A 14,252-nucleotide genomic window follows, 5' to 3' on the forward strand; every position below is an offset into this window, starting at 1 on the left:
GGCTCTGTTTTATCTGATGCTGAGATGGCAGCTGTGGACCAAAGGAATTCATACATGTGTGTATAATTTGTCTTATGGCTCAAAACAAAACACGGGACTCGGGACATCTTTTACCCATTCAATTTGACATGACACAAACAGAAGGTCACCGTTTGGTTTCTGAGTTGCTTGATTATAATTTCAGTGCTGTCTATGTATAGAATAAACCACAAATCTAAGCACATTACACAGTGTTTTCTGAGAACCATACATATATACAACAAACTATCAACACACAGAACTTGAACCAATGTGGGCTGAAAGCATGTTGCAACATAGCTTTGAACTCACCATCTTATTTGCCTCTTCTTAATGATAATCATCTTAGGGCTGGCAGCGGCGAATGAGCCTTCCCTGAATTGCAAAAAAGAAAAAAATGACATGAATTAATAATGAGCAAAATTACTCAAACGCTGCACACCACAACCTGCCGCAGCACGGTGAGCAGCGGGCCCTAAGGTGACAAAGCTAGATAAATATTTTATGTCTAAATATGAATTTGGGGTCCTGAGCCTGCTATCTGACAATCCCGCCCAGGTTATTGCAGCACATGGATAAACCATTAACCTAAAAAAAAACAAAAAAAGAGAGACTTGGAATGGGTCTGCGGCTCGGTCTGGACACAAAGCAAGACTCAGAGATCAGGTTTATGTGTCGCAGCCAGCCTCTGAGGCTCGCGTCTTGCCAGCGGAGTGAGAAGACGGTGTTCTTTGGGTGCCCTCAGGTGGAAGCCCGGTATAATTGCTGTTGACAACCTACAAGTCATTGTGCAATTAAAGCATCTGCCGCTCCTGTGTGGCAGCGGGCTGTGATGCCTTGTGACAGCTCGTAGCCATTAAGCAACTGTAAGCAGCTGGCGTGCCTCGGTGGGGGAAAATAATGTGACAGAGGCACTCCCCCCTATTGTTGCCCTTGTCTCATTGGGGAAAAGAGGGACATTACATCACTCACTGGATTTTCGGGCATCTCAATGAATGGGAAAGCAGCAAGTCTACAAATTAGATTTGGCACAGCAGGGTGTCCAAATTATACTTTGTTTTCCGAGTACAACAAATGAAAAAGAGCTCATTGTTCAGAGTTCCCCTTCGAGTGACAGTTCACCCCAAAATCAAAAATTGTTTAGGTGTGAGTTGCCATAGTTTTGGACATTACAGCCACAGAGACATCTGCCTTCTCTTGCATATAATGGGACTATATGGCACTCAGCTTATGGTGCTTAATGCGCCAAAAAAATACAGTTGAAAGTCAACAGCAATGCGTCTTGGCAGAAATCATGACCCAGGTAATCCACAGACCTTTCTGAGCAAATTTCTGACTTTGAGCACGACAAGCCGAGTGCAATAAAGTCCCATTATATATGAGAGAAGGCAGACATCTATACGGCCGATACCTCACACCAAAACGATCTAGATGGATGAGTAGCACTACAGGTGAGAAGAAAAGGTGAACTGTCCCTTTAACTCTCGCGACAAAACAGTCACTAACATACATGTACTTAACCAGTTGAGGTTGGTATTGCTGTGAATTAGAGCTTAGTTGGTCACTTGATCGATAAGTCAATCAACAGTAAAATAATTATCAAAAATGTTGATAATCCATTAATCATTTAAGTAATTTTTCAAGCAAAAAAGGTTCTAGATATTCAAATGTGACTTTTTTCTTTCTTTTAATCTAAAAATGTGCATCTTAATCAATAATGAAAATAGCTAGTCACAGTCATACTTGGAGTATGAAACACATTACAGTTGGTGGGTGTTTCCTCATAAATAAAACCTAATAATTAAGTGACAAAAGTGAATTATTTTGATTGTAAAAATGAAGTCTAGATCAAAGATAGCATACTGTTCTCCACTGGCTGGGGGAATGACATAAGTATTTCTTTAATTAACCCGTCTCTGAGTCATTTGTCTGTCACATGTGAATACGGTCTTTGATGAGCATTTAACTGTACTGGGTGTTGGGGGGGTAATGTGCAAATGAATTGCACACTCATTGGTCAGATCAAATTATGTATTTAATTATCTCCTTTTCATGTATTTTTCATCAGTCATCAATTTTCCAAATGCCCAGGGGGAAAAAAAACAGTAGTTTCCTGCTTATATGACAAAGTGTTTACCATTCATGTTTCTGAATCTATGGGGACAATCCTGACAGAATAGAATTCAAAGACAGCGGTAATCAAATAGTCAGATTGGTTTGGGCAGGCCATGAAAGGCCCTGCATTGAGTGTGTGTGTGTGTGTATGTGTGTGTATGTGTGTGTGTGTGTGTGTGCGTCTGTCTGTCTGTCTCAAGGATTTGCTGTTTCAGCAGGGAAGGAATCAGTCCTGTGCCTTTGCCATGCAGGAAAGTCAGCGTAAGGAAATTCCTGAGCTTCACAGTGGCAATCAGGCAGTTAAGGACCTGCCACTGAAAATGGAGCTGCATGTCAGTCACTTTCATGGCTTATTCACACTAGCACGACTGCTGTGGCATTGAAAAAAAAAAAAAGAGGCATTCTCATTCACTCACCCCAACAATTCAGTAAATTGTCCTTACTTGAAAGGTTTGTTGAGCATGCTGTGTATATGTAAGTGCCCTACAGCGATTGCTACATCTGAAAGCTCACCTTCTCACAGCAGAGATATTCTTTTGAGTCGTTGCAGGTACCATAGCGAGGGCTAAGGCTATATTCTGAAATGTGCAGCCACTCTGTAAGCAAATTAGGGCAACGTCGGACTGCATCAGATAGCATTTGTATCGTCCAAAAAATAGTTTACCTAGTTGGAAAGACATTGTGGGCGTTTCCATTGGCTGAATCCCAATTACTCACTACAGTGGTAATGCTGCATTCAAGTACCCGATGTAAATGACTCCAGTTTTTGTTTGTTTTTTGATGTTTTTTTATATATATTCTTTTTTTCAATTAAGACAGCAATTAGACAGCTTATGACCCGATGCACAGGCAGAATACAGAGGGGGGGGTCATATAAAATAGTCATATAACAAAACAAATGCACCACTTTTATCCTGTTGTCGTACGTGCTGAGGGCAGGTAATTTAGATTTTTCCCATAGTTTTAAAAGCATCATGTGACGTCACCCGGACACAGCGCTTGCCGAACTGTCGTAAACCCCTCGTAACATGTCGTGAAACCCGATTTGTATCTGTTGTGAGAGAAGTAAACGGTTGTTGCCATTGATATCCAAACTGTGGTAGATTTCGCGTTTTTGAACTATGATAATATTTAGATAATAGCGCTGGCTGCGTCTCCACTCGAGCCGGTACAGTTAAACAACATGGCGGACATTGTGTAGGCTTTGAGGAGCCAGAAGATGAGTTGATCCCCATCAAAACAAAGCTCGAAAATGGCAACATACAGCGCCGAAGGTAAAGGGAAACTGTTGTTAAGAAGATCCCTAACTACACCATATCTCTAACATCCCACTGATGATGTTGCACTCATCTTTTTGCCAGTTTCACACACGTATATCACGCAAGTTTCCATTAATATCATGGGTTCCTTTTGTGTGTTTTCTGCCTTCTTATGTCGGTGCAGGACATTCTATTGTGGTGGAGCTGAGTCCAGACATCCATATCTGTGGCTTCTGCAAGCAGCAGTATAATAATTTTGAGGTCTTTCTCGCCCACAAGCAAAATGGATGCTCCTTACCAACCTCTGACACTCCAGCCACCACCGCAACAGCCACTCTCACAGGTAAAATACTATACTCTGCATTTTGTTGTCAATCATTTGCATGTAGATTTGAGTCACAGTCTGCATGTCGTATCCTTGTTCTGCTCAGATTCCAGCACTGAGTTTGTTTTCGAGGAGACCTTCCAGACTTGTGTGATGAGAGGCGTTAAAAAGATCCTGACCAAAGCACAGAAAACACCTTCCAAAAAATTAAAACCTTCCCTGACTTCAAAGAGACACAGCTGCTGTTTCTCAGGTTAGTGCCTCTTGCCGTTTACGACTGCAACACGTTCCCTCTTTTTTCCGGCTGCCAAGCAGGGGAAACAGTACTTCCTGCCAAGTCCCCATGTCATTAGCTGTTATTTATTTAGGACACTTTTGTATTGACTTTCCACAAGCACACAGACACACACCTTGTAAAAGTACTATTTGTGTCGATCTACAGGTTGCACTTTTAAGACGCAGTATGGCCAAAAAGACATGGAACGGCATCTCAAAACCCACACCGGTATGTCAGTGCTCTGCACACGTGATTGTCTCTTGCTTAAGCACGTAAGAATCAGATATTAACACAAGTTTTTTTTGTGTTTTTTTCCCCCCCATCTACCATACAGGCGAGAAGCCATTTGAATGTGAGCTGTGCCACAAACGCTTCAGTCGGCGGGACAAGCTCAACATGCACAGCCGCTCGCACACGGGCGAGAAGCCGTACAAGTGCAAACACTGTCCCTACGCAGCGGCAGACAGCAGCAGTTTGAAGAAGCACCTGCGTATCCACTACGACGTGCGGCCTTTTAAGTGCCAGATCTGTCCTTACGCCAGCCGCAACTCCAGCCAACTCACCGTCCACCTCCGCTCACACACTGGTAGGTGGTCAGAAATCCAGAATTGCCCTCAACTGCAAGGTGATGTTGTATTTCTGTTAGGCTGCATTGAGAATCATTTTGTGTTTATTCATTTCATTCCAAGGGGATGCACCTTTCCAGTGCCAACAGTGTGACGCAAAGTTCAAAATCAACTCGGACCTGAAGAGGCACATCCGGATTCACTCCGGCGAAAAACCGTACAAGTGTAACTTTTGCGACTACTGCTGCGCCATGAAAGGCAACCTGAAATCTCACATTCAGATCAAGCACGGCAGCGAGAACTCCTTCCGCTGTGTGCACTGCGACTTCCAGTGTGCCAGCAAGACTGCCCTGCGGCAGCACTCGAGAGAACACCAGCCCACTCAGCCCATCCAGTGTTCCAAGTGCACTTACTCCTGCGCCAGCAAGGGGGCGCTCAAAGTCCACGAGAGGATCCACTCGGAGGATCGGCCCTTTAAATGTGACTTCTGCAACTTTGCCTCCAAGCAGCGCAGCAACCTCGTCATCCACAAAAGGAAGTGCCACTCGGATAAGCCGGAAAAGGGCAGCGGTGGGAAGGGTGTCAGGGGTGCAGGAAAAAGCGGAGGAGGGGACTCCCCGAAGCCTGTCGGCTCCAGGTACCGGGCCAAACTAGAAGCGGCTCGAGCGTTCTGCTGCGACTCCTGCGACGCTTCCTTTGTGAGGGAGGACTCCCTGCGGAGCCACAAGAAGCAGCATCGAGACACTCAGAATGTGATGCAGCTCCAGCTCTCCACCCCGGCGGACGTCAACTTGGTTCCCATCACAACGGTTCCTGTCCCGTCCGACTCGATGGCTCCTTACAGCAGTGCGCAGCTCAAAATCATCGTGTCTCACCCTCTGGGCACGGAGATGCCCTTAATTCCAGCCAGTGTGGATGGTCCGCATAAGACCAGCATGGTCCTGCTCAGCCCAGAAAGCCAGGACATGGTTGTCAACTCCATGATCCAGCAGGTGAACCTGCTCGCGCCGATGCAACCCCTCGGGTCGTCCCAGACTGCAGAGGCCACCCTAGGAACTCAGACGGTCCTGCTGACGCAGCTGGGCCCCGGCGACGCCAACAACCCGCTCCACCAGGCCCTGCTGAGGACCGCCATAACCGCTCAGGACCCCGGCAGCGCCACGCAGACTTTCATCACGACCTGCACGGAGCTGGAGGGCCTCAACGCCTTGATCCAGGAGGGCGGCACAGAGGTTACAGTGGTGACGGAGGGGAACGCCACCATGGTGGCCGCAGCGACTCCAAACAACATGGCGCGCGGTCCATCGGAGGACGCGTCTAAGCCAGCGGGGGGGAGTGCCTTACCCTGTGAGGAAAGTGTGCTGCTGGTGCCAAACATCAGCCTTTGCAGCCAGAATGTGGTCATCCACGGTGTTCCACTCATAGTGTCCACTCAGCCACAGCAGACTATAGAGCAGCTCCCTCCTCACACACTGTATTCAGACACACACACGCTGGAAGACATCCCACAATGAGCGGAGGGCTCGGTGTGTTTCTCTGAACATGTAAAGACCGTGACTGCATCATAAGCTATTTCTTCGCACCCTATGAACTCGTAGGCCTGTTAACAATAACTGCTTTTTGTTTCTAGCATTTGAATCATTGACCACTGAATCAACAGTACTGTCGACTTTGGAGAAATATCGCTTTCAGTTTTCATTTTAGAATCGTGAATTGTTGTCGTAGCACAATAGCACAGAATAACTTTCAAATGTGAACGTTAATCATTTAGCTTACTCTATAGGCGAGGGTTATTTTTGGAGGCATCAAAATAAAAATATGAACACAAAAAAAAACACTTTAAATAAATGAGGTTTATTTTCAGGCAACAGCTTTCGAAAAAAATGAATAAAGAAGAATAAAGCCTGAAATGTGCCACGTGGAGTTCTCCACATTGTCCATCAGGTGGCAGCAGAGTGATGCGAGTGGCGGCTGAAGTATTGCAGTGTTGCACTATTAATAATACACATTCTGTATGTGTAGCTTCTTTTTATATATTTTTTTAGAAGTGAAGCATTTTGAAGTCCTCATTTTGAGGATGTAGATGTTTTTTTTTTTCTGTAGAAAACATTAGACCGCATATGAAGGTCTTAGTTTCTAAAAGCTAAGTTGCTCTCCCCAATAGATTTTTCAATAAAGTGCCCGTCTTGCTTGTGGCCATCTATTATTTTTACACTCAAGACTTCAGCACTTAGTATTTGCAGAGATTGAAGGCTGCACCTGAATAGGAGGCTCCCATGAACAGATGACCATTGATTTCTCTCTCGGCACTAATGGCTCCGCTGATGCAGACTCTGTGCTCAGCATGGACACAAACTCGGATGAAGTTTGCTTGATGGGAGGAACTCTTTGCAGGCACTGAAAGTTCACCTCACAGTTGGTTTGTGTTGCAAATGGTACACAAGCAAAGGAAGTATAGAGACCACAGCCCCCTTTTGTTGCTTTACATTTAAGTTGGCGCGACATGTTAGATTGAAATCCATATATTTTAATCGTTGATGCCTTTTTATTCTAATTGCGTCTACAGTCTGTGAGTGGTAGTACATTTTCAGTTCATACATTTTCTGGATGGGTAGAATGTAACAAAGTACGTTAAGTGCTACAGCTATTAGTTCACTAGACTCCTAGTTATTTAGCTGATTAAAGTGTGACACTTTGTAAAATACACTTATTTGCTTTCTTGTTGAGAGTTAGACATTGAACATTGATGCATATCTCTCTGTTCACAACGGTATCGATCTTCTCATCTAACTCTCTGCAAGAAAATGCAAAAATGTCAAACTATACTCTTAGGATTCAACCTATAATCTAGTATAACTGTTAGAGTTTAAACCACTCAAATACTTAAGTATTTCAAATTAGCCCCACTGCAACGTTGAAATACTGCTTCCCTAACAGTAATCCATTGTTGTGATATGTTAAACAAGGGGCCTGCTGCTGCTGCACAATTTAACTTTTCTTACTTTAAGAAGTCTACATTCTGCAGATAATACTTTTGGACTTTGGACTTTTGCCTGTTGGACTCCTTCAAGTCGCGGTAGATATTTCATCTGCTCTGCTGCCCACAATTAATAACCAACTCATCCATCACAACTTCAGGAGCGTGAAGCATGTGAAAAGTGAAAAAGCGCGACCCGTTCATAAAGAGCGCCTTATTGTGATTGGTGCTTTGCTCTGGACCGGGATAAGTTCTGCTCTTGCATTGTCAGTTCTCCTGCACTTGAGCTCGCATTCATATTTTAATCGCACCAGTGATCCGGGCTGTCGCTGGTCAAAAAAAACAAAAACTTTTCAACATTGTGTGTGATTCAAGGACCAAAGTCTTGTCGCTTGATCTTCAGGTGGAACTGCAAAAAAAAAAAAAAGCTCCTGAAATTCCATCATGTATGAAGATGAGCGATACGTGGGAAAAGTAAGAAGTGCTCTCTGGTGTGTCTCTTTGATCTATTATCTAGCAGACTTCCAGGCCCTAATCCTGAGCACCCTTGAGGAGGAGAGCCCCCCCACCCGCCACCCCCCGTCCTGTTCCAAATGTGACAACATGGGTGAGTTTAGTGCTTCTTCTATGAGATAAAACATCCTTAGAGCTGAAATGTTAGAATCATGCTCACCTTCATATATATATTTTTGTTGGTTTTTGGTTGCATTATGAATGAATATGTCACCTTTTAAGGTTTCAAATATATATATATATATATATATATATATATATATATATATATATATATATATATATATATATATATATATCACATCCATTCTATCATGAAATCTTTTTCTTTGCTTGAAAGTCCTTTTTATTTCCCTTCAGAAAGGTAGAGGACTTTTAAACGGACCTCTTCATACTGTATTGCACTTCTTCTCACTTCCTTCCTTCCTGTGTTTGAGATGTCGGCCTTTGAATGGGGGGGGGGGGGTCATAAATGTCTCCCCCAAAAAAAGCTATTTCCACTCACAGCTGCTTAAAGAAATCGTAAGTTGTGATGCATTCCTTCTGGACATAAACATTTCCAGGGAGGGCCAGGTGGTCGGAGGAGGAGGACAACAAGCAGAGCCAGATCGACGCGCCAGCTTTGGCAGAAGAGGACAGGTACTTTAAATAGTGTGAAAAAAACGTCAAAGGGCTGTAAAATAAACTGTAATGAATTCAGTATTACGGCTCATTTCTTTCATCAGAGGTGGTTGTAAATCGCTCAGACAGCCACTGAGTGCAAAACAGTTTTTCACACTGAAGCTCCTCCGGGCTGCAATCTGTCACTTCAACCATACATTTCTGACCTTTGCTTTGTTTGCACACAATTCTCGCTATCCCATCAGTAAATGGCACTGAATGCCTTTAATGAAATTAACTGATTGGCAAAGTATTGATATTTGGATTTGTTTTCCCGATGCAGGCATCTCTTCACCGGCGACACTATTGACATCTTAAGTGAGTTTCTGATTCCTCAGCGCTCCTGCAGGCTTTTATCTTGTCTCTTGTTTAATTCTTTTTGTCTGCGCGATAGAAATGCAACACGATGGAGCGGATTGATCAGCCGTGTAACAAAGAACGACGCTTTGATTTGCCTTTCTGAATGCGAGGTGATTATTTGCTAAGACATAATTAGGCCATTGTTGTGTCCCATGGGTGGAATCAATAGCAGAACTTTAGGGCAAATCCAGGTGGTAAGAGCCTCTGTGGGTGGTCGTGTGTTTCATATTCTATTTTTTCTTTTTCTCTCAACAAAAATGATGCAACATTTTAAGTGATTGCTACACATTCATTCCTATTGGAGGTTTTTTCCACATTTCTTGAAAGCTTTGTCACCTTTTTTTTTTCCTGGTTCTCATTTGTCATTTGAGTGTTCAGGGCGTTGTTTTTGTCTTTTTTTGTCTATCTTGGGTTGTCAGGAAGCATTAACCTGACAGGCTCTTTTGTTGTTTCCTTTGGATTGAAAGCAGTAGTTTAAAAGCAGTCCTCGGGGGGGCAGAAAAATAAGTATAATTCTGAGCCAATAGGCATGGCTGGGGTGAGAGAGCCAAAAGCCCATAAAGGTCCTTTGATGGACAAAGGCACGCTACAGTATCTCCTGGCCTCCAACACAGAGCCAGTGCCTTTTATAACAAAGTCCTTCATAACGACGTGGGTTTCCCAATTTAGCAATGAGCGCCGAGTGTGATCTTGTGAATGCAAATAAGCAGCTATCAGCTTTTATGGTTCGCTAACAAAGACATTTAGCCATTGTTTTCCCCAGCCCTGTTTCTGTGCCACTAACCCTAAACAAATGAATGTTTGCATGGTTTTAACCGTGCACATGGTGCCATGTATTCAAGCTGGAACAATTGCTCAATTGTTTGCTTTCATTCCATTTTTTTTTTTTTTTTTTTTTGTGGGATGCAAGTTGTGTTGGGGGGACACTGGCTAAGTGTTTGCCTTGTGCCATCAGTTTCTAGCTCTGCAGGGATACAGGATTTGTTTTTTGTTGTTGTTTTTTTTATGCTCAGTTTTTGTGACAGCCTCTGGTCGTTCTCGCATGTCAGCATGTTGCTTTGTGTGTTTTCTCTATCCGGGGGTATCTCATCGCTCGCAGTGCAGGACAGTCAGTTTTTTGTGTGGTTGGACATTTGTTTTCATTGCCAGCCTGCCATCGTAGAGCGATTAGATTGTTCTTCAGCAATAATTAAATTAACGCACGCTTGTGAGGAACTGGAATAGTAAAGCTGATGTAACAATACAGACAAATGGGGTTCAGTGGGGTTATGTGCACATTCAGAATGAGGCCATACTAGTTTAGGCAACAAACAAAAACAACTATAAGCAGCTGGTGGGATCCACAATTCAAACATTTAACTTTTAAATGAATACGTATTTGTTACCTCAGTCAGTGGCCAGTCTTAAAATAGTGTCGCAATCAAACAAACCTATTTACAATTTTACAAATTCCTCTGGTTTCAACAGATGGCTGTGAGCAAGCAAAAATATTTTCTTTGTTAACACATGCCTTATCCTAAGAAAACAAACATGATGGAAATCGGATCTTTACAGACACAAGCCATTGTTGTGTGTCAGTGTGTGTGTGTGTGTGTGTCTGTGTGCATGTGTATGTGCTTAAGTCTGTGTTTACCTTCCCTGCTTTCAAAGCACTTAATGTGCACAAATACTGCTGCTGCCAAATTCATTCTTGTGCAATCTGAAAACATTTTTACAAAAGAAGTGTGAGTAATATTAATTATTGTTGATACTCAAAGGATTAGGCCTAACACTGCAATGTTTTTACAGCATTTTAACAGAATATATATATATATTGTATATACTAATATAATATATAAACATATCGTATATGTCTTTTTTTTACCATATTGTTTCCCTGTTCTCAAACATAGTGAGAATTTTTCATTTCTCATGCAAACGGTCAAGAAATATTCTGAACGTCCTGAATGCTGTTTGGTTCATTAAGGTTGCATGTATATCTCTTTCATTGCTGGTGATGATTCAGCACACCCCGACTCAGGAAATGTTTTCATTTTGATAATGGCGTGGTGTTTTTTTGAGAATGGAGAGGAGGAGATAGGGGATGGTGACGGGAGAAGGGGGAAAAAAAAGATAAGATCAAAGCTGTGCTTTTTCAAGTATTACTGTTAGCATAACTTATGTGGTTCCAATAAAAGATTCACTTCTATTTTTATTGGTACCAGTAAAAAAAAAAAAAGAAAAAGAAATTGTGCCTTCATCCCTATTGATGCCCATTCTTTCTTTCCCCTTAAATGAAGTTCTCTTTCTGCCACCATAATGTCCACCCGACCACATGATCTAAGTCATAGCCTGTCCATATTTGCTGTTTGTTTGACCCCATAAGGGCACGAACCCTGGCTGATCCTTCATCTGAGGACAAAGCTTATGTTTGCTGTGACATCATAAATGCCTGTGCAAAGAAAACAATGGCTGATGAATTCAGTGGGAGTCGGGCACAGTGGACAGCAGAGACACAGGGACGTGGCCCGAAACTTCCAGTGTCATGGAAAGTTTTTAGACAAGGACCCACACCTTGGCCAAACACACAGAATACTCCCAAAATGAGGAGAAGCTGCAAGTCTGAAGGGATCGAATTGCGGGGCGGTTGTTTTAGAGACAGTGGCAGGGAGGGGTCTGGGCATTGCTCGGGGATCATCGGGTTATAACACTAAATGTTTATATGAAGCTTTGTGGCTGTTGGAGACAGTCAGAGATGGGACTCTGCTCCTTGGGGAAGAGAGACGCTTTGTTTTTATAGGCAGGCTGGAATGTGTTGAGGACTGTGGACATCTGCGTTATTAGCATATATGCGATTCCACCCCCCCCCCCCCCCCCCCCCCAGCTATGAATCTGCTGGTGGTCAGATAATGCACCATACTGTTTCCTGATATCTGTAAATACAGAACGTGTGAATGATTTACACCAGTTGATGAAGGGGTTTGGGTTCAGAGTCATATTGAAAAATGTGCTTTTTAACATGTGACTGAGACAGGAAGTGAGCTTTCTCAAAAGGCAGGTTTTTTGAATAGAGTGTTTTGTTTTCAGTTGCACCACACAGAGATTAGCACTATATGAATGTGTGGTGGTGGAAATTTTTAGTCTAGCTCTCCTGCAGCTTATGGGTGTGAAAATTCCTCAGAAGCATTCTCAGGTCATTACAGATGCATCCCACCCCTGCACTCACACTGGCTCATGGATTACCATTTCCTTTGTTAGGCTAATTGCATTATTGTGGCTTTTATTTTTTAAATCAAGTATAGGGGTCATTTGGGCCTATGCATGAATGTACAATCACGTATGGATGAGATACGTTTTCTTCAAATGGAAATGAAAGTTTTTACTGTGGACACGAGCTTTCTTGTGGCTTGCTTGAAAATTTAAAATTGATCGAATATTTTTATTAGCAATTACAAAATACATCATCTCAACTCTTCCCCTGATATTAGCCTGGTTCACACAACTTTGGGGTGTTTCCTGTTATCACAGCTTCACACCAGATAATTAATTAGTTTATGAAGGATGCACCATTTCTCAAAAAGTGCAGTGATAAAGATCACATGGCAAAGTCCCTTCAGACAGATATCATCTATTAAATAGAGCAGGCCCGTGTAACCTAACACCTTTTAGGGAATGCACTCAATCAAGCCTATTGTTTCTGCTCACATACAGTTCCCTCTGTGAGATAAGTGTGGCCTGGCCACAGAGATAACAACAATGCCTTAAAAGCACAGATGAGACGTTCACTGTCAACACCTCAGTCTGTAAGAATCCTGCCCAGATTACTGTGCTGGTTCAGCTAAATCCGCCCATCATCTGAGTGGAAGGAAATTATTGTAACTCTCAATGTATGTGGAAAGTTACAGTGACTCTGCAGTAAGCCATTGTTTGCAGCATCACGTTATCCCTGACTAATATTCAGAACGTTAGTCAGGATGAAATGAGGTGCGCTGGAGCCTGTGGTGTGATTCACATTGCAATTTGATGAGGGCAGCTCCTGAATGGGCAGCATAAATATTATGGCACGGAGGATGTGAGTCAGGACGGAGAGAATCCAGTTCATTGGGCCATTATTTGAGTTGAAAAGAAAGGAGAGGAAGTTGGTTTGAAGATGTGTCACCGGCAGATCTCTGTCTTTTAGGAAGGGGGTGGACACAGCTCTGGAATGTAAAAAAACAAACAAAAAAAACCTGGGTTTTGGGAGGTTTTTCATAAATAAGAATAGTTACCAGATTGTCTGTGTAACTTCATATTTTTTCACTTATGTGTTGCATCATCACAATTGAATGAAAATCCACATAACGCCCGATAAAGCCTGTTGTTCCAGAAATACATATGCTTCATGTATGTCTTGAACAACAGGTTTAGTCCGCTTTCAGACATCTCAGAGCAACAGGTAAATCAAACACTCTCTGCATTCTCTTTGGTTATGATCTCCTCCGGCTGGCTCATTATTTAATTTCAAGTATTTCGACTGCATCCACATTCCTGCTAAAAGCTCATTTGACGCAGTTGTCCTGCTCAGACACTCATCACAGGCGGTCGGAGGCTGATATATCCATCTGCGCCTGCGAAGGGCTGCTAATCCTTGACAACTGTGCCCCTCTGGCACCATATCCGTTGCACTGCTGGTTGTGTGATACAATAGACTCCCCTCTTTTGTCCTTGAAATTGTTTTAATTAGCCCCACGGTGGGGGGTGGGGTTGCAAACATAGGACGGACTCAATAGGATTGACAAAATCACAGGAGCATGATACTACGGGCTTGGAGATGACAGACGCGTGTTAGAAATAGACCATCTGTAATAAAATGGATAAAAGTGACAGTGCAGGCCTTTAACTCACAATGAAGGAGTCAACTCAACCGTGGGCCTCAGCTAGAATGATAAATACAGGTTATCAAAAAGGATATGAATCACCTTGGACACCTTGAATTTAAATCCATAAAGGTCTTTTGAAACATGTTTCAGTATTACCATATGTCATCAGAATCTAATCGTCCTGAACTTCAATTAAGTCATTAGTCTAATATAAGATGTGAATACTTTATTATGAATACACTTGTAGAGTGAACTTAAGGAGGGATTTAAGTGGGAAAGGATTCATATTTCTTGTATGAAAAAGACCTGCTGCAAAGCACACAATGAGACAACCCCCAAAACAA

General features: G+C 42.8%; 1 protein-coding gene across 2 annotated transcripts; it reads left to right on the forward strand.

The window, feature by feature from the left end:
* Positions 1 to 3,135: 3,135 nt before the first annotated feature.
* Positions 3,136 to 6,755, forward strand: zfp64 (zinc finger protein 64 homolog (mouse)). 2 transcript variants are annotated; one of them, XM_076098181.1, is made up of 6 exons: positions 3,136 to 3,407; positions 3,577 to 3,735; positions 3,824 to 3,970; positions 4,160 to 4,222; positions 4,329 to 4,580; positions 4,684 to 6,755. In XM_076098181.1, the coding sequence occupies exons 1-6, from the start codon at positions 3,386 to 3,388 to the stop codon at positions 6,072 to 6,074; spliced, it is 2,034 nt and encodes a 677-aa protein (XP_075954296.1). In that variant the 5' UTR covers positions 3,136 to 3,385; the 3' UTR covers positions 6,075 to 6,755. The 2 variants fall into 2 exon arrangements, with proteins under 2 accessions (XP_075954296.1, XP_075954304.1); XM_076098189.1 differs by having other exon boundaries at positions 3,137 to 3,407; positions 3,672 to 3,735.
* The last annotated feature ends 7,497 nt before the right edge of the window (positions 6,756 to 14,252 follow it).

The sequence above is a fragment of the Anarhichas minor genome, unplaced genomic scaffold, assembly GCF_050575085.1.
Source record: "Anarhichas minor isolate MPS153535 unplaced genomic scaffold, ASM5057508v1 ptg000003l, whole genome shotgun sequence".
In the NCBI taxonomy this organism is placed as follows: Eukaryota; Metazoa; Chordata; class Actinopteri; order Perciformes; family Anarhichadidae; genus Anarhichas; species Anarhichas minor.